The sequence below is a fragment of the Thunnus thynnus genome, chromosome 6 (genome assembly GCF_963924715.1).
Source record: "Thunnus thynnus chromosome 6, fThuThy2.1, whole genome shotgun sequence".
Taxonomy (NCBI): Eukaryota; Metazoa; Chordata; class Actinopteri; order Scombriformes; family Scombridae; genus Thunnus; species Thunnus thynnus.
The window spans coordinates 23977749-24001334 of record NC_089522.1 but is presented as its reverse complement, the minus strand read 5'-3'; the positions used below and the strand labels follow the sequence as shown (position 1 = coordinate 24001334).

General features: G+C 40.3%; 1 protein-coding gene across 2 annotated transcripts in view; it reads left to right on the top strand.

The window, feature by feature from the left end:
* scube3 (signal peptide, CUB domain, EGF-like 3) overlaps positions 1-23029 on the top strand; it is a 73012-nt gene extending 49983 nt beyond the window's left edge. Inside the window, exons 7-23 of one of the 2 annotated variants that reach the window (XM_067592783.1) lie at positions 1335-1382; positions 5628-5744; positions 7515-7637; positions 12251-12367; positions 16491-16613; positions 16784-16900; positions 17569-17664; positions 17787-17903; positions 18123-18284; positions 18417-18620; positions 18761-18922; positions 19020-19187; positions 19308-19469; positions 19554-19751; positions 19867-20019; positions 21309-21388; positions 21739-23029. In XM_067592783.1, coding sequence (XP_067448884.1) covers positions 1335-1382; positions 5628-5744; positions 7515-7637; positions 12251-12367; positions 16491-16613; positions 16784-16900; positions 17569-17664; positions 17787-17903; positions 18123-18284; positions 18417-18620; positions 18761-18922; positions 19020-19187; positions 19308-19469; positions 19554-19751; positions 19867-20019; positions 21309-21388; positions 21739-21891 — 2300 coding nt within the window. In that variant the 3' untranslated portion in view covers positions 21892-23029. The remainder of the gene's footprint in view (positions 1-1334; positions 1383-5627; positions 5745-7514; positions 7638-12250; positions 12368-16490; positions 16614-16783; positions 16901-17568; positions 17665-17786; positions 17904-18122; positions 18285-18416; positions 18621-18760; positions 18923-19019; positions 19188-19307; positions 19470-19553; positions 19752-19866; positions 20020-21308; positions 21389-21738) is intronic. The other variant, XM_067592784.1, reaches the window with a different exon arrangement.
* Positions 23030-23586: the final 557 nt, after the last annotated feature.

Sequence of the window (23586 nt, the reverse complement as noted above, 5' to 3'; positions counted from 1 at the left end):
ATGTAGTCTACATGCATATGCCCATAACATAAACACAGTGTGCTCTCATTACGGGTGGTCTGCGCATTCATGCTGATGAATTTAAATGTATCTCACAAGTGCCCTTTCCCCTAACTGCTGAGAATTGTTGTTTCTGGATGTTGCATGTTGAGATTCGGACCTGTTGGTCAAACAGTGGCAGTCGATGTAAACTGTGCATGCTTTGTGGTGTTTACTTGTTACTGTCAGAGCTGAGCTGAGCATTTATTTCTTCATCTGGCACCTCAAAAGAGCTCTGGCCCTGTAGATATCATGATGATGAATCCATTACAGTACCTGCTTTAATAAACACAATTGAGATGGTATAGGAATAAATACAGAGTATACAAGTATTCTATTTTCTTGGGGTGTTAAAATGCCTAATCAGTCACCTCATGTGTGTCATAGATGGTTCACATACCAATATGTGTACAATATAGTTGAATATATGTTTCAGATACAGTTTGGACAATTAATGCTAAATATACACACAATGGACTGTAAAAATGGAGTATTTGGCAAATTAGGCTTGAAGAATTTGTTGAATTAAAAAAACAGTCAATTAAAATAATTAAAAATTAATTTGATATTAATTTTAGGTAAAAAGGAGAAAAATACTTTCTGAAATCGTTTTTTTAGTGATAGCACATAAATTGCACAGCTGGGCCACTGACAGTTTTTACAGACTTGACGTAAGAGCTTAGCAACATTAATTCTGAAATGATCTGACCATAAAAGACACCATAAAGCACAGACATGAATCTGGCTGTCTCTGTCTTTCAGCTTGCAGCACTAACCACCACTCGCTCTGTCTGTCAAGGCTTGCAGTACCCATACTAACTAGCAAAAGCCTCATCTCGCACACAAACAACACTGCACTTTGTTTGCATTGTGTGGAATATTTATTTTTGCATGACTGCATGTTTTTGAGGTAACACTTTTGCCTTGAGATGTCACCCTTTTCATTCTAGACAAGGACCTGTCATCATCAGTTTGTTGTTAAGATTTGGAAAAATAGTCACTGCTGTTTGTTCAGTTGCCAGTAAGAGGCTGTCTCTCTCTTTTTCTTTTTTTTTTGGTTTGCAACAAACATAATGTCATTCTCTCATGTCATCATCACCTCCTGCAGACATAAATGGACATTAATGATTTATTTAACTCAGGAGAGATGATCCCTTCTCAGATTAGTTCTTGTCTGCATTGTCAAGCTCACATGATTTACATAACACAAAAATGCTACGAGGTTCAAGTGTATGGAGAACTAAAGTGGTGTTTTTACAATGTGTGCGTGTGTGTGGGTGTGCGCGTGCATGCAGGGGAGAGGAGTGTCCAGTCCCCGCCAGCCCCACAGCTGTTCCCCAATGGTAAATATGTGTTCCTCTGACTCCTCTCTCTGGGGGTCTGTGGGTGCGGGGAGTAGAGGAAGCTAACCTAGCAGACACTGAACAGGCCCTTCCACTCCCAACATGGGCATCATCCTTCTTGACCCTTGACTTCTCTGACTCCCCCCCTCCCCCACCCACCTTCCTCTTCTTTCTGTGAATGCCCTCTCAATAATAACCGCTGCCTGTGTCAAACCACACCTTTTCAAAACACAGCTGCAAACAGGGTGCCTCTTACAAGCAGTATGAACATTACATAAAGAGATAAAGATATACTGTAGGTAATATTGCCCAATGGTAAGATTTTTCTCATCAGAATCTCCCTTCTTTAAGTCTGTTTGATTGATCTATTAGGATGTATTAGCATGAGCACAAGGAGCCTTTAACAAAGGTCCAAAACCCATCAATTTAACTTTGATGGCTTTTAAGAGACAGACCAAAGACTTTGGTTTTATTTGTGTTTGATCAGGGTGATATGAGGGGAATTGCACTTGCACCGTTTCAAACACTTGGCCATGGTGTTCCTAAACTACATCATCACGGCCTATTAGCTTTGGTGAGGGAGCCAATAATATGTCCATGATTTAGTGCTACAACATACAAAAGATAAAACCAGTGCTGAAAGAAATACCCAGGGTCCTTTTACTTAAGCCAAAGTAGTAATACAATAGTATAAAAATATTCTTTTACAAGTAAAAGTCCTGCATTTAAAATTTTATTTGATTTTACTTTTACCCCTTTTCTGAGTATACTATTATCATGTTAGGTGGCGATCATTTTTTTTACTACTTTATATACTGTTGGGTAATAAAATTTAAAGCATCACATCATATAAGATGATGATATGTTTAGGATGTTTGTGACTAGTAACAATAGCTGTGAGATATGTTTAGTGGAGTAAAAGGATGCTTCACATGAAAATACTCAAGTAAATAGCAGAGAAATATTTATGTTATTCCAAACATAATTAGTTTCACTATATTTATAGTAAAATGAGCAATGTAGCACAGTTGGGGGAAAGTGAAAAAAGAAAAGTATTGAAACTTTGCATTTTGATAATATCACAAATGCAATTCAGCCTAATTTTCAGTATGATTTGTTTTTTAATAGATATGGCAAAGATGCCAGGAAAAATAAACTCATACGGTAAATCTGTGAGGATGTACGGTATCAAGCCTTGAATCATCAAAGAGATTTACGATTTAATTATACCATGTAAGAGACTAAGGGAGGAGGCTTCCTCTCAGAGGAGTCACTCGTCCAAGGTAAGGAAGTGAAACAATAGTTTTTTAAGTTAGTATTTGTTACTACTGGACTGTGTGTACATGAACACTGAGTTCCCCCCATGCTACAATATAACAGTCTGACCTATTTCAGGATTTTGTGTCCTAGTTTCTGATTTTTTTTTTTCTCAGAAATGGAAACATTAGGAGCAAGAGGCATATTTTGCTTTCTGCTTTATCACACTAATTTCCTTATTTCTTGTGTTAATGAACCACTCTGAAACCATTTGTGGTTTTACTTTCACAGTTGCACCTCAAGAGAACATTAGCAGACTGGTTTTATTATCTTATTGTGTGGTTTTATATTACCGAGCGAGCATCCACCTCAGAGCTTTAGTTACGTTTTTGTCTGATAACTCATATATCTTCTGAGTATCTTTACTCTAGTTGCATGTTTGCTGTTTGGTCAAGAAAATACAGTATTTTCTCTAAAAAAAACAACAAAAAAACAAACAAAAAAAGACCTAGTTCACCAAAGCCATTAATTCCCAGTGAACAACACTCAGGGAAACTCCGCCTTGTGCCTTTTTGTGGATTTTGTCCACTTGCCCGTTGACGTATTTTGTGTGCGGTCATTATAAATGACTGATGACAAGTTGCATTGAGGTTGCTTGTCAACAGTTCTGATGTAAGTGAAGAAGTGCTGCAGCTAGAAATCCTGTGGCTTCTGTTAAAGGATTATGTACACTGTCTGAACCTCACTGTATGAAACATATACTGTCAAGGCTCAGCATTAGACCAAACAGACTAGACATCATATTGGGGAATATTTACAAAAGTCTGCCCACTGTTACAGTAATTGCGGGTCCCGACCCGGTGCACTGTAGAAGGGGCTGATCTGCATCCAAAACACACAAACCCACGCACATACCAGAGAGCGTGTGTCTCTGCTCTGTCTTCACAAAACCATAATGTCAGAAATATTTCTTTGCTCTCTTAACACATGATCATTACAGTTTGGTGAGATGGCTGCCTGACTAAGCGTTTTGGAGGCATGTCCTGACACTGTCTTATCATCTCATCTGCCAACTGTCTCTGCTCACACTTTGCAATTATGTGCACTCACAGTGCTGCACTCTCAAGCCTGGGGTTGGGAGTTGGGTATTAACTGGAAGGCCCCCCTCTGCCCATTGTGAGCCATCGTTTTCCTGCAAAGGATTAGAGGCAGAATTGCTTTGTTCTGCCGACTACAGGGAGTAGACAAAATAATGTAAACACCTCACAGAAAAGGATTTCAACTTTGAACACAATGGCAAACACTAGTATAAGGTGGGTCATATTAGGCTGTAAGCATTTGACAGCTAAAAGAGGCAGGTCAAAACTTCAAAATGATTGAAGTTATCCAGGGCAACAGCCTCATAAATCATGACCATATATACCAAGCGCATACAAACTAATGACAAAGGAGAGTAGCAGCTAGAAGATGAAACCAACTAACAGGGACGTGATGAACATATACAGTACAATCAAGTATAAAGCAGGATCACAAATACTGCTAAGTACCATGTAACCTAAGACAACCCACTTTTATAGCAGTGTTTGCAATGTTGATTTCAACTGTTTACCTTATTTTTTCGGCCCCCCTTGTATTCATCTGTACCTGAAGTGTGTCCCAGTATATTCATGCATCATGTTCAGCCTTCAGCAACAACATCCACTGGACTGTGAAACGGCTATAAAACATAAAATTACATCAGCGTAAGCACCTGTTTTGCTTTGATACATAATTTCAGGTCTATAGTTGAGTTTTTTATTTGAGAGAAAGAGCTTTAAAAAGTTTCATTATGGCCGCTGCAGGCAGTGCAGTTTTAGATTTTAAGTGAAGAGGATTAGGTGTTTCCCCAAAGGGATCCTCATTCTCTATAAAAAACCAGTGCAGCTGCATTCCCTCTTTAGTGCCACGTGTTAGCTGCCATCTCCTTGCCCATGTGGAGTCTTTGACTAGTCCAGCTGTGCTGGCTCCTTCTTAGAAGAGTCGCCAGCCAGCATCCTACAGTCCATCAGAGATAAGTGATGAGCTGTCTGGAAGACCAGTTGCCTTTATAGCAAGTTATAGTGATTGTTCCTGGTTGCTAAAGGTTTTTTTCATTTGTTTTTTTCTTTTCTCAAGTGTGTGAGGCTTTCTATAAAGCTGACAAAAACTATTAAGGCACACACCAGTCTCTCTTATGTGAGTACAAATTTCTCTTGTACTGTTGCTTAAAATGAAAGTCAGAGAAATTTGTCACTGTCTAGAGAAGAGAAACAGCTCTCCTGTCTTGACTGACTACCTCCTTTTAAAAAAAAAAAAAAAAAAAAAAAAATATCAGTCTAGCCAACACAGGGGCTAGGTAGCTGAAATTGCTTTTTTATCCCCAAAATGCCTGGAAGGTTTTGTCAAAAACCAGGAAAAAGTGATGGTTTTGTCCACATCTGTCTGAAAGTCAAACCTTTGCCCTCTTGATAGAGGAGAGACAGATGTCCTGCAGGACAAAGGACTTTTGGAGGTTGTAATTCACCTTGACCAAAGAGAAGCAAACATGCACACACTTGTGTACCTTTACACACACGTATACACATAGAGAAAATGGTGAAACCCTATGTTTGGCTGTGTTAGTTGTAATATTTCCTAATCACTGTCTACTTTCATTATTCACAAGCATCTCCTCAAACCCCTCACTGTTAATCTCATTCAGCTGCTGCATTTATGACTCTGTTCTCTATCCTTGTTTCCTCTTCATTCCTATCTACCACTGAAGACCTTAACATCTGTTGTGCTTCTCATTTCTGTTTCCTGCTTGACACAAAAAGAGTGCTGAAAATAGTAGTGGGCTCTCTAATTTTTACTATCACACCAGTATGCATGTATGCTGTTTCGAAGGGGAGAAATAAGTAGGCCGAGACGGCATCTGCGGTGTATTTTTCTATGGGGTTTGTCTGACTGTGAGTGCTTGTTTCCCTGCAGAGACCTGTGCAGTGAACAATGGCGGCTGTGATAGCACATGTCATGATTCAGTGACAGGAGTCCGCTGCAGCTGTCCTGTTGGCTTCACTCTGCAGCCAGACCGCAAGACCTGCAAAGGTAAAGCATCACTCGCATTTCCAGGCAGCATTCAAATTGCACCTTTCCAGCTGTCACCGAATTAATGTCTTGTCTTCTTTCTCCACCTGGAACTCACAAGAATTATTATTAATTATTATAAGTTATTTATGCTGTCCTTACCTTCCATGTTAGCACCTTCTCCAACACTATGATTGTTTTACAACCACAACAAATGCTCTTACAGTGCCCTTGTTGGTACCGCCACACTGCTCTCACACTGCCGTCTGCTTTTCAGCGGCATATTTTGAGTAATATTTTTTCATGCCACCAGTATTCTTGACAGTTTTCCCATCATCCTCCTCTCTGAGTGTTGGCAGAGCGTCCTCAACTCAAGCAACCTATCTGCTGTAGCAAGTTTTTCATATTACATCTAATAAAATCAATTCCAAACTTGAGGGTAAAACCGAGAATTATATTAGGGGACTGAAGAAACAAAGACACTACTGACAGACAAGGGAGTAAACGACTTTGGAGAGAATGAGGACAATCTGTGTTTCCAGAAAAGCAGGGATAGACATCTGTCTGCTTTCTATGGCTTGTAATGTTACACTAACAACTCTGATAAAAGTACATTGGCTTATATTAGTTTGGTTTGAGAGGAAAACAAACCCAGGCAGCACTGGCACAAGAAGACAGGGGTTCGCTGCAGGCCAGGCACTTCTGAAGAGGGGAGACAATGATGAAGCAAGGAAGGGATTATTTGATTCCATTTTTGATGCATTTATTTCAACCAGATGATGAAGACTCCCTCAAGAGACGGACGCCTCATTTGTGATGATGATTCAAAATTAATCACAACTGCTGCCAAAATTGCCAAGGCAGAGCGAGCACCATCAAAAGCAGGGATGAACACATGATATATCGATTGGGTATTGGCTGCAGAAATAAAGAGAAGAATAATCGGAAGGAGATGGACAATGAAGACTCAGAGGCCCTACTGCCGTGAGGCTTTACTGTGTGAGAGCTGCATCCCATTACAGTAAACGCAATGTCACGCAAACCGATTTTAGCCCTTCTGAGGGCTAGTATGGAAATCCCTGAAGCTCATTTCCAGTTTCTGTAAGGCTGTTATGTCAGCACAGCCAAACACATAATCATCCTGTTTCACATACTTTGGCTTTTTTAACCTAACTTTGTTCTTATATCTCCACCTCATTGTTTAGATTTAACAACTTTTTTGAGCTTTTATTGAAAGCCGCTATAATAAATACTTTCATGTCGACAATGGATCACATTCCTACTTGTATGTGGTAGCGATGAACCCCCAGAGGATTATTGTCCAACTCTTCAGTTCCCCTCAGCTCTATAGAGCGTTTCAGTCTTTTAGCCGATTGTTTTGGCTTCACAGCTCTCACCACCCATCTCATCAACCCAGTTTCCAGCAGCAGCAGGCAGCTGTTTTCAGCAAAAACTCTCTGATAACCCCCTTGTGTGCTACCTGCTCAGCACCAAACTGCAGTCAAACTAAATTAGCAACTACTGCAGGAACATAATGGAGCATTTATCAGCTAAAAAGCCAGATATTTTCCTTTTGGTGGAAACCAAAAACAGAGCCCAAAGGAGAGTCAGTATTGGACCTACATTCATCAGGTGGCCAGAGGCATGACTCTAAATGAATTCTAATGTTGGTTCATATGTGCTGGATGTGTAAGAAGAAAGATCTTAGCGCACATTTAAGTTTCTTTTCTTTCCTTTTCATTTGTGATGTGTGATTTGACGTGTCCAGTCTTGATGATTTTCTGTTCCCAGACATTGACGAGTGCCGTCTCAACAATGGGGGGTGTGATCATGTGTGTCGAAACACGGTGGGCAGCTTTGAGTGCAGCTGCAAGAAAGGCTACAAGCTGCTGACCAATGAGAGAACTTGTCAAGGTTGGTAACCCATGTGACTACCTTTTTGCCGCTTTAACAAAACACATTTTCCTGTGAACTACTATTCTAAAGCATGTCCTCAATACTTTCTGTCTTTAGGAGAACATCTAAAAGCAGAGTATAGATTTTAATGTATTGATTAGTAAGAACAATAAACCAAAATTTTCTCCTTCACTCACTGAGATGTCCAGCCCACAGAGAAGCCAAACCAGGCCTCTCTGGCTTGTTTGTCTATTATATTTGGTGGTGGCCATCGCTCAGCAGGAGCTGGGAGGACTAGCTGCAGAACAAATAAAGAGTTTGCCGTGGCCGAACACAGGTGTGGGGAATTAGGGTTCCAGCTCTAAAACCTCTGGTTCTTGGATGAATCAAGCCACTACAGAAACATCTGGTGAAAGACAGGCAGGCTAGAACTGTGGAGCCGAGCTCAGCCTCTCTCTGAGTGGAAAAACAGATGACATAGTATTTTTTTATTCTCTTTTCTTTATTGATGTGGTCAATCAATATCCAGCCTGCTACACATCAATGTCATGCAATGGGTTTAGAGTTGCTGTACTGAATCACACCACTCTGTACACAGTACACAAACATCATATGTGGTAAATGAAAACATAGAGTTTGTCACTGTGCTTTGCAGCCACTTTCTTGTCACTTCAAATCTATTTTTGGTGGGATGCCTTTCTCTCATTATATGGAGCCAAACAATGCAAAGTTTATTTTGCCAAAATAATGTAGACAACTGAGAAAATGTGGTCTGTGCATGTAGGAATGTAAATCACAGCTTGTTTTCTGTGGCACCGTGCCTTAACCAACTCAGCCATGTGCTGTTTGGGTGCACGGGGGCAACTTTTGAACAGTGTTGTCCTTGTTTGGTGCTGTGTGTTTTGTCTGAAGAGGAGGGCTGTGATAAAGTTAACCTCTTTTGAGTGATGTGATGCCAGGTTCACACACACCCTGCACTACTGAGTCACCTGTCTGCTCCTTATCCTCTCCTCTCATTCCTTTAATTTTTCTCACCCATGGAATGAGAACTGGGCAAAATAAAAGCAGCATGCCTCAATAAAGGTTAAACTTTTATCTGATTGGTCCAGCTGTTCCTGTGATCCTTGGTGTTTTACCCCTAGTGTTAGTATGCACCTCTATGATTAAAGAGGTGCTTCAGGGATCAGAACCACTTGTCAGATTGTGGAATAGCTTCGGAAACCCCCTCCCCCTGCGCCTTTTCTGACGATGGAATTGGTTGGGTTGCATCCGATAATTTCTGTGACTTTCCAAAACCAACAATTAAAGGAGCCAGGGTTTGAAATTCTCTCCTCAGGCTTTCTTCTTTTCATTCTTTGCACCACTATTTCTGCCACTTTTCACATGTACAGCCAAGTACAACACTATATCTTCATATTTAAACAATATTGCATCTCGCTCCTCTTCCCATGACGCCTGGCTTTTCAACCCACCTTTGAGTGCAGCCATTTTGGAACAGCTTTACCAAATTTTCCTTCCAATGCAATCGGACAACATATTGAATAAACCATTTTTTTCTAACATAACCTGGCCCTTAAGTTTGAGGGACTCACAAGGGACAGGTTGAAATGAATGGTCAAAATCAAAGTAGCAGAAGCTTAGGTATCCTGACTTTTATTTCCCAGCATGGAGCAAGCTCCAAAAATTACATTTCACATAATGTAACTTGATAGCATCTTTTATGAGACCCTCCCTATCTTTTAAATCCCTTCATCTTTCAAACTACATACCTCTAGTAGCTTGTAATGCAGGATTTCTGGTAAAAGAAAAAAAAAATCCAAGCCCAGCAAGATAACCCTGATGATATTGCTATGAAATCGTCAGGGTTATTTATAAGCACCTCCAGAGCCATTGGAGTGCCCCCTTTTTCTCAGACATATACTATCTGTGTGTTTGAGAGGTATTATTTTAATGAAACAAAACATAATTATCCGATCATGCATCTAACTTATGAGCATAGCTGAAACTATAAGATGTTTAAGTGTGACCTGCAGTGAATTTACAACCATGGTACTATAGGTTTGTTAATAGATGCTGGGGCTTGATGGTGTTTCACGGTGTTCTGTGACATCAGCTACACTTAAATAGACATTTGCTGTCTCCACGAGGTGTTGAGATTTGTAAACTGAACTCTGGGGTTATCTTGGTTTAAACAGTCATGGTGTTTCTCTGCTGTCAGTGGACCATGGCTCATAAGTCAGGATGGGGCATGCCTGCTGAGCCCCTGTCAGCATTCCTCCACCCACAACACCCTCCAAAGTCTCCTTCTCATCTCCTTCTCACTGGTAATCCATATGAGGGCACTCAGGGAGATGTTCATCAGATACCTTGTTTTCTCCAGAGGGAACATCTACGATAGAGCTCTTATCTGTTGTGTTTGTTGAAAGCTAATTTGCCCCTCCAGATTTTTATTTTGAGCGAAGGTGGAGATTAAAATGGTGAATTGAATCCTGACACGCAGTTCAGTTTTGGTGCAACGAGTGTGCAGATTAACACGCAGCAAAGAGAAGCAATAATGGATGGAAACCCCTGATTTGTGATCTCCATCTTGCTCCTTCAGTCTTTCAGCAGCGCGAGCGATATGATTGTTCTCACTTCATTTTTCCATGGTCCCCCTGCACGTACATCCACTCACGATGCTCGTCTTGAACACCCACTGCATACTTCACCTTAGTTGCCTGGTAAATAAGGGTTTTAGGAGTTCCAGATGTCTTCACACATCTTCTCTCTAGCATGGCACAACACAAAATGATATAATGATAAGTTGCAGATCGACTTCTGGCGTCACTTATTGCAACATTTTTTGAGGGTAAACTCAGTCACCACGCCTAGTTCCCAGAGGGGTTTAGACTCCGCACTTAAAAGTGTGCTGAGCAAAGTTTATGCTTAATATGCCGAAAACAATCGCTTTTGCAATACCTCAAACCGTATGTGCCGGGCCATGCTGCTTCCATCTACTATGCCATTTCTGTTATGAATGTCCTGGGGCCACCAGAAGGGACAAATAGCAAAGACTGTATGAGATTATGTTTTTATAAATAGTGTTCTTTTTATGTTTATTTGCGGTCAACTTTGACCTCTCAGTGCTGAACTGGTGCCTCGAATTCTGAAAGATCTTTTTATTTGTTTGATGTTCAACCTAAATTGTATTTATTTAAAAAAAAAAAAAAAAAAAAATCTACACAAGGTGGATTTGATTCATGTCTGTATCAATGAAAACATTTGGGGCTTTTTAGCACTTTAAAAGATCAACCTGTGGATTTCCACAGAAGCATGTGCACTCTTTTGTAAACTGATCACTTGCTTTTAATCTTTTGCACATTTTCATCTTTGTGGTGCTCTCACAACATGTCTGCCAAGTATTAACCCTAATAACTCAGCACTTCTAAGGAGTACTATCTCTGAAAGATTATGCCCAGTGTGAGTATGTCAATGTTTTGTGTACCATGTGCAGACATTTATCAGTCTGTCTTCTTGGTGTCTTCAACGTAACCCATTATTTAACTGAACTCCTGTAATTGCTGTGAAATACCTGCGTCATCTGTTTGATGGCGGCTGGCGCTGCCTCATAACTCAGAGGAGGTTCAGATGTAGTGGATGAAAGCCTGATATTCCTGGGAAAATCCTGGGAACCTTTCTTAAATTAGCCAATTAGACATCCAGCAAAGATGTAGCACATCCCTATTTTCTCTCAGCATGTGCTGCCTGGGCTTGACACGGATTATTGCTGACATTAAAGGAAACCTTGATGCTTATAAAACCAAATGTCATCCATCTCCTCTAGCTTCATGTATCAATCCATATGGTCTTTGAGCCTGTGACATTTAACCGACTTATCAGGATGCACGTGTAAGAGAGCAGAAAGGCTCAAAAAGATAAGACAGAGGGGCTACTGACAGACAGGAAGGAGCTGTTGCAATGTGGTTTTGCAGGTGTGACAAGACTGACAGGGTCGGAGGGATCAGAGACACCGATTCAGTTTCTTCTTTCCTGCATTCATGCATATTGAATGTGACATATTTATCTAAATACAATGATCACTTGCTTTTACAATGATTTTTAAATACATGATATTCATATGAAGTCAGAATGAAAGATAGAGAAATCAGATTATGGGGTTTCTAACAATCCGGGGTCATTTGTGGTACGGTTAAGAGGGGAAGAGGGAAAGTGATTGGCAGGCTCTATATGGAAAGAAAAAAACAGAACAGTCCTCCAGCTCTTATTATCGGGTGAAGAGCCGACTTTCTTTTGACTCCTGCTGTAGCCGCTTGTTATTTCAAAAATACTTTGAAAATTCCATTTCAGTGCATCAAAATGGAAAACTACATGACTACAGGAGGTCAACCACTATACCAAGGACCAAACAGAAGATGTCTTCTTTTCAAAAGCCACCTTTTTTTGTTGTTGTTGTTGTTGTTGTGACATGTGATTTGACCCATTGCAATTTCTGACAAACAATGAATACAATACAAAATATGAAAACTGGAAATATACCATGATAGGACAACAGAGTCCTGTTTGAAAATTGAAAAATCTTTTTTCGTGACTGTCTGAGAAGCGTCTAACAGCGTGTCTTTCTATCTATACAGACATTGACGAATGCTCTTTCGACCGTGCCTGTGACCACTTTTGTGTCAACTCTGCTGGCAGTTTCCAGTGCCTTTGTAACAAAGGCTATGTCCTCTATGGCCTGGCACACTGCGGAGGTGAGTCAGTACTTCTGTTCCCTGCTATGCCTTGTCTCTTAATGTACATCTCCTGTCCATCACTCTTCCTGTGTATCACACATCTCTTTGCTGACCCTCCCTTAGTTTCTCTTATTTTTAATAAGAAGCATACCAGGAAAAGATTATTTCATTAATGTTAATTAAAATGGCAATAGGCTATGTATATTAAAGAACCAAACCATAAGTTTTAGCTTATTAATGAAAGTATTTCGTATACTAACTACTGATTAATTTCCAAAGCATATTAAAGTCTTTTAATTTATTTTCCTACCTTGAAGACAGTGATTGCTTTTAGTTTATATGTGTGAATGTGTTAATGTATGAAAAGTTTACAAGTCATCTTGAAACATCTTGATGAGTCATCCATCAAAATATACATTTTGTGCCTCTTTTTAAAAATAAAAATGTTATTGTATTGATGGTGCTGGTAGTGAAGAGGGACTGCTATGAAATCTCATTAATCTGGATGTCACAGTATCTGAAAACATCAATATGGAGGAGTCCCTGCATACAACTGTAAACTAAAACAAAAATTAAATGTAGCAAAATGTTCTCTGTGATGGATTTCCTATCTCAAGCCAGTTTTAAGCCTCTGCAAGTTGATTTTGAAATGGACTAAAATGAGCTGAAACAGGTGGCTGCCTGCAAGGCAGGAAATCAATCTAAGAACTTGCACTACACTTGGCAGCAATGTTAAGTGTAGACGATTTGTGCTGTAGTTAATGGACTAAAACATGAAAAAAAAAGTCTTATGGTCCTTCAAGGTGGAGTACAACCATGTCCGTCAAACATTAGCAGGTACCTGACTGTACTCTGGTGTGGAACAGATAGCAGAAACAGCCTTTGGTGTCAGGAGGAGGTGTGTGGGGGTGCGTCAGATCTGTCTGGCAGGCAGCAAGAGGCCCGCCAGAGCACATCAGGGTGTTGCGGCGGCCCTTTGATTGAGTGTGTATCATCAGTTAGAATCTGCTGCTGTCTCCAGCGCCTCAGGGCCTCACAGTAGTTGTGAGAAAGACAGAGAGAGACAGCATATGCACTCGAAATACATAGCTTTGCAGTGATTTGTTCTTTTTTTTTTGGTCTGTTGTTTGACAGGTCTACTGATCAGGAATGTTGCAACAGAATGTAGAATAAGGAATGTTTCTGAGACTAGAGAGCAGTAATGTGTATGGGATCATGAGGTCTGCATAAGCACTAGAGTGCAGTTAGTTACACCTTCAGAAAGTAAAAAATGTGACACATACCATATTGCTGCAACATGCCCAGTTCAGTTCATTATACACCTCTTTCTCCTCATGTTTCCCATCTGTGTCTCTATTTTCACCATCTAATAAAGTCAAAATGCCCACAATATTAAACAAACCAAGTAAAATCCTTCTTACTATTCAAGTGCCACATATTGGAGGGACATTAAGACATTATTATTTAGTCCATTAAAGGACTGGTTCACATTTTTTCAAGTCTGTCCTAAAACAATTGTAAGGTGCCCAAATGAACATTGACACATGTCTTTCTTTATGTAATCAATCCTCTTGTTCATACTGGCAATTAAAAGATACCATCATATTGCACTTTCAATGTAAGTGATGAGGGCCAAAATCTACAACCTTCCCTCTGTGCAAAAATGTATTTAAAGTTTATTTGAAGCTAATATGAGGCTTCAACCATCCAAATTAGTCAAATCAAGTCAATATCTTTCAAATTCTTTTTGGTGCTATCCCTCATATTGTCTTCAGATAAACTTTTTAATACATTTTTGCTCAAAATGAGGACTGTGGATTTTGTCCCCCATCACTTGTGGTTTAAGCACATGTGGGTGGATCTTCTAATGGTCAGTATGAACAAGAGAAATGATTACAGAGAGAAAAATCTGTTTCAATGTCCATATGAACACCTGATTGTTGTTTTAAGACAGACAAGTTACCCAGCAATGACTAACACCTTTCTAAAGCTCATATTTGCTCACATTTATTTTATCTTTTCAATTTAGACTGAGTCAAGTTTGGTAGTGATGGCATTGCATTGTATTATATTGTAAAGTGTTGTCCACCCCTGTATGTATTTGTACTATATTTTGTGTGGGTCTAATAGGTTCATGGGATCCATTCCACATGTAGGCAGCTATATCATCTGTCAGCTGAGGGAATAAAAGCACCAGAATTGGATTTGTAAGGCTCTTGCACTCACATGATGGACTGTGATCAGGCCACACTGAGCTGCTGAGAGGAGAGAAGATGGTCAGGCGTAAATGACTCTCTATACCATTGTTGAGAGAGCCGGTGATGAATGATTTCCCCTTGCTTTTCATCAGCGCTGTCGGAACTGTTAGATAACCCTAGAGATTTATGGCGCTCCCTGTTGTACTCTCTCACTCCCTGCCATAACGAAGGTTATGTTATTCCCCTTGTGGTTTATCAACCGAAATATAGCTGCCAAACAATCCAGAAAGCTGTGCTCAGTGTTTAACAATAGACTCACCCTAAATAAACCCAATTAGGTCAGTGACCTGCTGTCAAGCGTTGTGCTGAGGCCTGTCAACATTCCTCCCAAGCAAGAGTATATCCAGCCATTCCCCCTCTCAGCTAGCAAAACAATCTGCTCATTTTTGCTTATCTGGTAAGAAAGTAGACTTGCAGCAGTTGTGACTACCTATTTTGCAAGTATTTTCAAATTTACCTTATTTGACAGACCTTGATAGAAATGCATTCTTCTGGTACTGACAAATGTACGGTATGTGTACATTTGTATACAGTACATCTAAGAAAAAGACTGAAGCTTAACCCCCTCAAAGTACACACACACACACACACACAGTTGAAGTTTATGTCTTAACAGATGAAAGTTAATTGAAAAAAAATACAGAAAAGCTTTCCAGATTGTGCGTTTAGAAAAAATCTATTTAGAAACTCCCTTTACAATTTTTGGTAGGATTGGGAGTTGATTATAAATGCAGCTGCTGATGAGTAAGCACAAAAAATTAATTCAAATCGAAAGTTTGCCACATTTCCATGAAGTCAACTCCTGAGTCAATTCCCAAATTCCTCTCCATGACACAGGGAATTGTTGAGTCTAAATGTCAGTTTGTCTTTTTTTTTATTTTGTCCTTTTCATCTTGGCTCTGCTCTGTAAGAGCATGCAAGAAAAAAAAAAAAAAGACTAAAGAGATCTGTAGAAAGGTCAGCGAAGATCTATTTGGTTATATTTCAAGTATGAGAGGAACAAAGAAGTCAAAACAACAGTTGCTGGCAGATGAGCTCTGCTTACATCAGATATTCTTTGTTGAGTTCTTTGTCCTTTACATTTAGCGCTTTGATGCGGAGGATAAGCAGCGCATCTCTCAAAACATTTCCAAGCAGCTCTGGCTACACATTGGCAGAGCGCTGTTGATGAAGTCATCATCTTCTTCAGGGAGTGCCGAGGTATGCAGACTGTTTTTATTCAGGGTGAATAATTGAATGAGACGAGGAAGAGCATATTTCATATCAGCGGGCCAGATCATCAATCACTGCCATTATCTCTGTCTCTTTCCCGGTGTCTCCGCCACTTGTCCGCAGCCTGCCACATCCTCAGCTCTACCCACTAAACGAATTTTCTGTCTGGCGTCAATGGCAGCCAGCCTGCATCTGGTTCCTGGATGCTTTTAGTGGTTTTTAGCTCAGCATGTGTTTGAAAAGGTGATTGTAATTTACTGCCTACCACAAGTCTTCCTCATTGAAGACCAGAGAAGTTTTGACCACGAAATTGAATGTGGCAACATCAGAGCAAGGAATCACTCCTCTATTTACATGCAACACATTAATCTTCTGAGAATTTGACAGGACAGGATGAAGTGAAATGACCTCACAGGAACTCCTCATTCACAGCTGCCAGCTGTTCTGTTTCTTAATAGGATCATTTCTCCTTCTGTTAATTCAACAGAATTGATTTTTGATTGTTTCTGAATGTTTGTGATTTCATCATCATCAATGAAAATCCTTTTTTTCCTCTCATATTTTTCTGTTTTAGAGTGTTATAAACAGGGTAGGTGCGTACAAATAAAGTCATTTAAGTTCGATTTATGTATGTCCACTAAATGTTTATATGTTAATGGATCTATTTACAGATATTGATGAATGCAGTATAAATCGAGGCGGTTGTAAATATGGCTGCATTAACACTCTGGGGAGCTACGAGTGTACCTGTCCACCAGGATACAAGCTGCACTGGAACAGGAAAGACTGTGTTGGTATGTAGCAGCACTGCCCCCTTGTGGTTAAATTACTGAAACACACTGAAAGCTTTCTCAGTTCTACAAGTCAGGTGTCTTGTTCTAGTGCATTGCCAATCTTTCTCCTTCTCTCTCTTGTTTTCATTGAAAACAGTGTGTGATTGAGTGTGGGTTTTGTTTTCCTTCAGAGCTGGTGAAATGTCCTCCTGGACTGGTAGCACCAAAAGCCACTCTGACCTGCAGCAAGATGGGCAAGAAAGAGAGCTGCTCTCTTACCTGTGCTTCTAAGGCTCACTATCTGGCAGGTATGTCACCAACAAATAGTGTGCAATCAAAAAACACCAAACAGAGGTCTCTTAAATTAAAAATTATAAACATTTTTGTCATCTTCTTACAGCATTATATCCCTGTGTGTGCACTGTGATATATCTTTGTTTATTAGGTACTAGTAGACATGACAGATGGAGTTCACATAATTAAATATATATTGACCTTGCACTATTGGCAGCTAGGAAATACATTGCTATCCATTGGGGATCCACTGTTTTGCCAACTCCTTCACAGTGGTGGATTGTGCATTCTTTTTTTTTCTTTTTTTTTTGACACTTGAGGCTTATTCTAACATTAAAGGGAAACCTCAGGGATTTCACAAAATTTTGCATTTTCAGATGAGTTTTGATTTTTGGACACATTTTGAAACTATTTAAATTTTTAAAAAAAAACACACACACACACAACAAAAATGACAAAAACCAAAATGATCTGAGCCTTGATACATAGACCTTTATATCAATAAGTATTGTTTATGTATGCATATGCATTTTTGTATGCCTATGTGTATCTGTAAAGAGTGTAGTTTTGTCTCACTCATTTATGGATTATTTTGGGACACCATAGTTCGTGTTATGTGCATATTAATTGTGGATGATATTCCTTAATAAACTCAATTTTGTTTGTATGCAACCTTTTGCAGAGTCTGACAACAGCTACTCGGTGAGCTGTGGTATCCCCATTCTCAGAGGGAAGTCCCCTTCCAGGCTCAACTCCAGCAGTAGTCAGAGCTGCATAGGTTGGCTGCTTTCCAGACTGTTACAATCAAACACATTTCAACAATCCAGTCTTTATATCACAACTGCACAGATGAAGTTGTTGAAGTGTGCTCCTACCCACTCTTTCTGTGTTTGTCTGTAGAGACTTTGGCCCCTCCAGTGAAGCACACAGCTTCTTTCAAGATTAAAAATGCCAAATGTCACCTACATCCTAAACTGAATGGCAGGACAGAGGACAGGGGGCGGACACTAGGACCAGGTCAGTCTTTATCTGTGTGTGTATTGCTGTATACATATGCTGGTATTTTTGTAGAAATACAAAGGAATACATACATCAATTATTATAAACTGTCTGCTACTATTGAGCCATACCTCCAAAGAAAGTATAGAGCTCAATGTTCAAACATTGGTTCAACAATTATTATTATTATTATTATTATTATTGGCTCAGAGACTATGCGATATCATATGTCCACAGGAAGTGGGCAGCCCTGCAGTAACTGCCTGGTGACATTTGTCAACCTCAAATGTGACTCCTCCAAGAAAACTAAAGGGCGGCGTGCTCGCAACCCCTCTAACAAAGAGGTAACACGGATTACTTTGGAGCTGGAAGCTGAGGTCAAACCTGGAGACACTACAGGTCAGTTGTCTCATTAAAAGTTGCCTGTATTGACCTTGAGATCATTTTACTGTATTGCCAAATAGATTTTTATTGATAGTAAATAATATTTTTTTTTTAAATAATTATTTTCATTCAATTACACATGACCAGGGAGTTGCAATCTCAGCTGCCTGAGACAGCGTATGGAGAAGCAGGTTAAGACATATATTAAGGCTCTGAAGAAATCCATCAACCAGGAGCGCTTCCTGATCCGAGTTGCAGGTTTGGAATACGAGGTTGCCCAAAAACTTCCCCAGGCTGCTCCCGCTCAGGAGAACTGTGGCCCAGGCTGGGAGAGGGACAGCGGCCGATGTGGTAAGACTAGAGAGCAGGACCAGGAGGAGTAATCATTTTACTCAGAAGTTAGAATGTAACCTTATTTCCAGTGACTTATTGTACATCACTGTACAATACAAGGTGGCGTGAGCTGAAGTCTGTTGTGGATATTTTCTCAGTCAGATGCCTGCCAGGGTCTTACTACCATGGTGAGCAGGAGCGCTGTGTCCAGTGTCCGCCTGGCACTTTCCAGGAGAGGGAGGGGCAGCTGGCCTGCGACCTCTGCCCTGGCAGCGATGGCCACGGGCCTGTTGGAGCACGAAACATCTCCTCCTGCGCAGGTAGTTCCCAGGGACAATGTTAAACATGTATTTCTGGTCCAGTGAAGGGTTGCTGTGCTTAAACCTGCTCTCTCTATGTTCCAAAAATCAAATCCAGGCCAGTGTCCCACAGGGTATTTCTCCAGTGATGGGTTCAAACCTTGTCAACCGTGCCCTCAGGGCACCTACCAACCAGACTTGGGACGGACACTGTGCTTCCCCTGTGGTGGAGGACTGAGCACCAAGCGGGAGGGTGCAAGCTCCTTCCATGACTGTGAGGTCAAAGGTCAGCTTGTGCTATTTATATATATATATATATATATACACATACATACATACATACATATATTCAAATACTCTGCAAAACCTTGCCCACTTAATGTGTTTCTTCAATTTTACCCTGCAGTTCAGTGCTCCCCAGGTCATTATTACAACACCACAGTACATCGGTGTATCCGCTGCCCTGTGGGGACCTATCAGACAGAGTTTCGACAGAACTACTGTATTTCCTGCCCTGGAAACACCACCACTGATTTTGATGGTGCCACTAGTGTCTCTCAGTGCAAGAGTGAGTATGAAAATTGCTGTTTTGAGTCTTAAGGTTTCTTAAAAATAAACTGGAATCTAATTTGTTTTGTTTGTGTACGTCTAGACAGGCAATGTGGTGGAGAGATGGGTGAGTTCATGGGTTACATTGAGTCACCTAACTATCCTGGTAATTACCCCGCTAATGTGGAGTGTATTTGGAACATCAACCCGCCCAGCAAGCGCAAGATCCTTATCGTGGTGCCAGAGATTTTCCTGCCCTCAGAGGATGAGTGTGGAGATGTGCTGGTCATGAGGAAGAACTGTGAGTGTTTCTCTTTCCGGTTGTTATTTCAGTGGAATTCAGTGTTTATATTTATAATTGCACCATGCAGTTCTGAAAACATGATCCATCATTGTCCTTTCTGTGCCCATTCAAGGGTCAGCTACATCCATCACCACCTATGAGACATGTCAGACGTATGAACGGCCCATCGCCTTCACAGCTCGCTCCAGACGTCTCTGGATTAACTTTAAGTCCAATGAAGCCAACAGCGCCAGGGGCTTTCAGATCCCCTACGTCACTTATGATGGTATGTAAAGTGCTCATTTATCACATTAGCTGGCTTTTACTACGAACTGTCATGTCTATAAAATTATACTTTGCATACTGAGAAACTCTGTGACTCAGTTTTCCATCACCTAAAAGGGGCAGTCTGCCCAAATGAAACCAACAACAAAATATTTGACTTACCTTTGGTGGTATCTAATCATGTAGATATATCTGGCTCTATTTGCCCTGTTTTTGAAAAACAAACTCTGAGATTCACACATCCCGATACACTTTGTGGAGCTTACAACACTGAAAAAACAACTTTGCTCTTCTTAAACAACACCCCAGTTACTATAAATAATCCCCAGGCATCATTCTTTAGATCCGTGGTTTACCTACAGTAGCGTTACCATAACACTTTGTCAAGACAAGTCTAGTCTCTGTGAGACTCTACATAGAGCTAAATGCTAATGTCAACATGCTAACAAGCTCACAATCACAACATTAAGCATGCTAACATTTGTTAATTAGCGCTAAACATGAAGCACAGCTGAGGCTGAGGCTGATGGGAAAGTCATTAAGTTTGCAGGTATTAAACCGAAGTATTAGACGAATTACAATTTTAATTTGATGATGCCGCTAGGTTGAAAAGTTAAGGGATCATCAGAGTTATTACAATTCATTTCATCCAGAGGGCAACGTGGATGTCTGAACCAAATGTCATGGCAATCAATCAACTAGTTGTTGTGGCATTTCACTCAAAAAGCACAAATGTCAACCTGCTGTTGGTGTTGAGATGAAAAGTCACAGGATTCATCCTCTGGGGACCATAAATGTCTGTACAATATTTCATGACAATCCATCTGATAGTTGTTGAGATATTTCATTCTGAGCTAAAGTGAACCAAACAACCAACCAACAGACAGATATTCACATTCACATTAAATGGTCTGAAACGTGCAATTACAGACAGGACACTCGAGTCAAGGTTTTAATCCTGCAACAATATGTATTTTAGTTGGGCAGGGTGGCTCTGCTCATGTGACGCTTAAACAAATCTGATCAGGCTTGACACTAAGACTGTCCCTGAGCTCAGGAACCCCCCTGGCAGAGCCTGATACACAACAATTGATGAACATGAACATACATTAAAAGAAACATTCACATTGTTTGACTTCTTTGCCCGCCTGAACTATCGCAAGGCTCCATTAGGAGATGATAAATATTACTATTTCACCACCTAAGCCTGTTTTGGATACACCGCGTGTTTTCAGCATCTCATGAGGTGATGAGTAGTAATTGTATCTTGTGTCATTTTTGTAAATTCAGAGGACTATGAACAGCTCGTAGAGGACATAGTGCGGGATGGAAGACTCTATGCCTCAGAAAACCATCAAGAAATCCTCAAGGTTAGCATTTTTCTTCCTTTGTACTGTGTGTATTATTGTCTTCATTCATTGTTGGTACATAAGACCACCTGGGAGACGTTATTCAGTTAAGCAATAAGCTGTGTATTACATGCTGTGTAATACAATAAGCTGTGTTGTTATATGAACAAAGCTGTTGCTAGCAAACATATTAGTACTTCAATGAGTCAGATGGTGCAATGATAAAGTAAAAATGTATCGTCATTGTATAGTAGGTGTGTATTTGTTTTTGCAACATTGTGTAATAGCTTTAATTGTAATTCAGACAGTTATTAAGAACTGAAATATGTGTCTCAAGTGGAGCATTTACACCTGTCTCTTCGTCACTACAGGATAAAAAACTGATTAAGACTCTTTTTGACGTGCTGGCTCACCCAAACAACTACTTTAAGTACACCACTCGGGAGTCCAACGAGATGCTTCCCCGCTCCTTCATCCGTCTCATAAGCAGCAAAGTCTCCGCTTTCCTGCGACCATACAAGTAAACGTCACACAGCTGCTGAAGCACCGGATCGTGACCCCCCCCTCCCTCTCCCCGACATCCCCTTCCACCTTACAGGCTACATCCCGCAACTCTCACAGGACTTAAACACACAAGACATACTAGTATGTTTACCCTCTCTTATTTTCCATAGGCTTTGACAATAAACACTATGCAGACCTGAGAAATACTGAACATTTGTGTTTTTAGGGGTTATGGTCAGTTTCAATTCAGCACAGGTCTGCAATCCCGAGCTTAAGCATTTAGTAGGGATGTAGAGTATGTGAGTGGGTTTGGTTTCTATTGTGTCGAGCAATGACGCAATGAAACCATAAAAATAATAGAGACGCCTATTTCAGACAGTAGGAGTGACGTTTTGTGCTTTGACAGAGTGACGGTTTGAGCTTGATAGAGCTTGTTGTTTTTATTTGCTAAATGAGTGGTCTGAATTCCAGCTCCAACTCCTACCATTAAGTATGACTGTAAATGTTGTGTAAGTGTTGTGTAACCCTGGTACCATCTTCAGTGTCTTGTGTGCTGTCCTCGAGGAGGAGCAGTTGTTGAATTCATGTCGCAGCTGCGTTCCAGGTCATTCAAAGCCTTACTATATTTGAGCTCTTAGAGCAGTTTCCAAGGGTTTTACTGTTAAAACAGTTAATCTGCGTTTTGTTCCGTCTGTCTAAACTGTACCAGCGTTTTCCAACCTTCAGATAATTTCTGTTGCTCTTTTTCAAGGCAACTTAAAGCAAATACTAAAAGGTGGCTTATCATTCCAGGAACACAGTGGACATTTGGGAAATGAATAACAAACTAATAATTGGGAGAGCCACAGAAACGAGATAATGTGATGTCTAGTGGAACATGTCTCTGAGAGAGCGATAGAGAGAGAAATGTCTTTGAGGGACATTATGTTTGCTGCTTCTTGTAAAAGGTCACTTTAATTCTTCAATCTCATATTGTCTTTCTGATGTACTCTACACACTAATAGTCTATAGGTTTAAAACAAAGGAAGCTGAGAATCTGAAATACTTCTTACACACAGTAAATTGATAATCTCACATTGCCTGTCTGTGGACTACCAGTTTTATTGTGTTTTTATTCCAATCTTGTAAATAATGAAAATAAATTAGACGAGGGTTGAATTCTTTAATCCTAATTTGTTTACGCAGGACCCCAGAATCACTTTCTGCCCTTGACGTCCCACCCGTCTCAAATCCAAAGACACCCAATACCCCTTCAAACACCCCACTCACATTTTGGTCTGTCCCAATGAAGACAGCTCTTCCAAAGACCGCCCACGGCCCATGGGTCACGTCGTTTTGTGCACTAGATTTAGAACCCGTCATTCTACCTTTTTAGTACAAGTGCAATGAATGAAAGTAACACACCTTAGTTTTGGTTACACCCTACTGTGACCCGCAACAAAGCTTGTGAAATCTTTGGGATTTCAAAACAGGGTAAAAATCATTTAAGTTTAGTAAAAATCCAATACTGCTTCATTTTAGAATCTGCTAAATAGTTAGAAGGAATAGTTTGACATTTTTGGGAAACATGCTTATTCGCTTTCTGGAGAGTTAGATGAGAAGATTGATGCCACTTCTCATGTCTGAATGCTAAATATGAAGCTACAGCCAGCAGCTGATAGCTTAGCTTATGATAAAGAATTGAAACACTGGGAAATAGCTAGCCTGGCTCTATC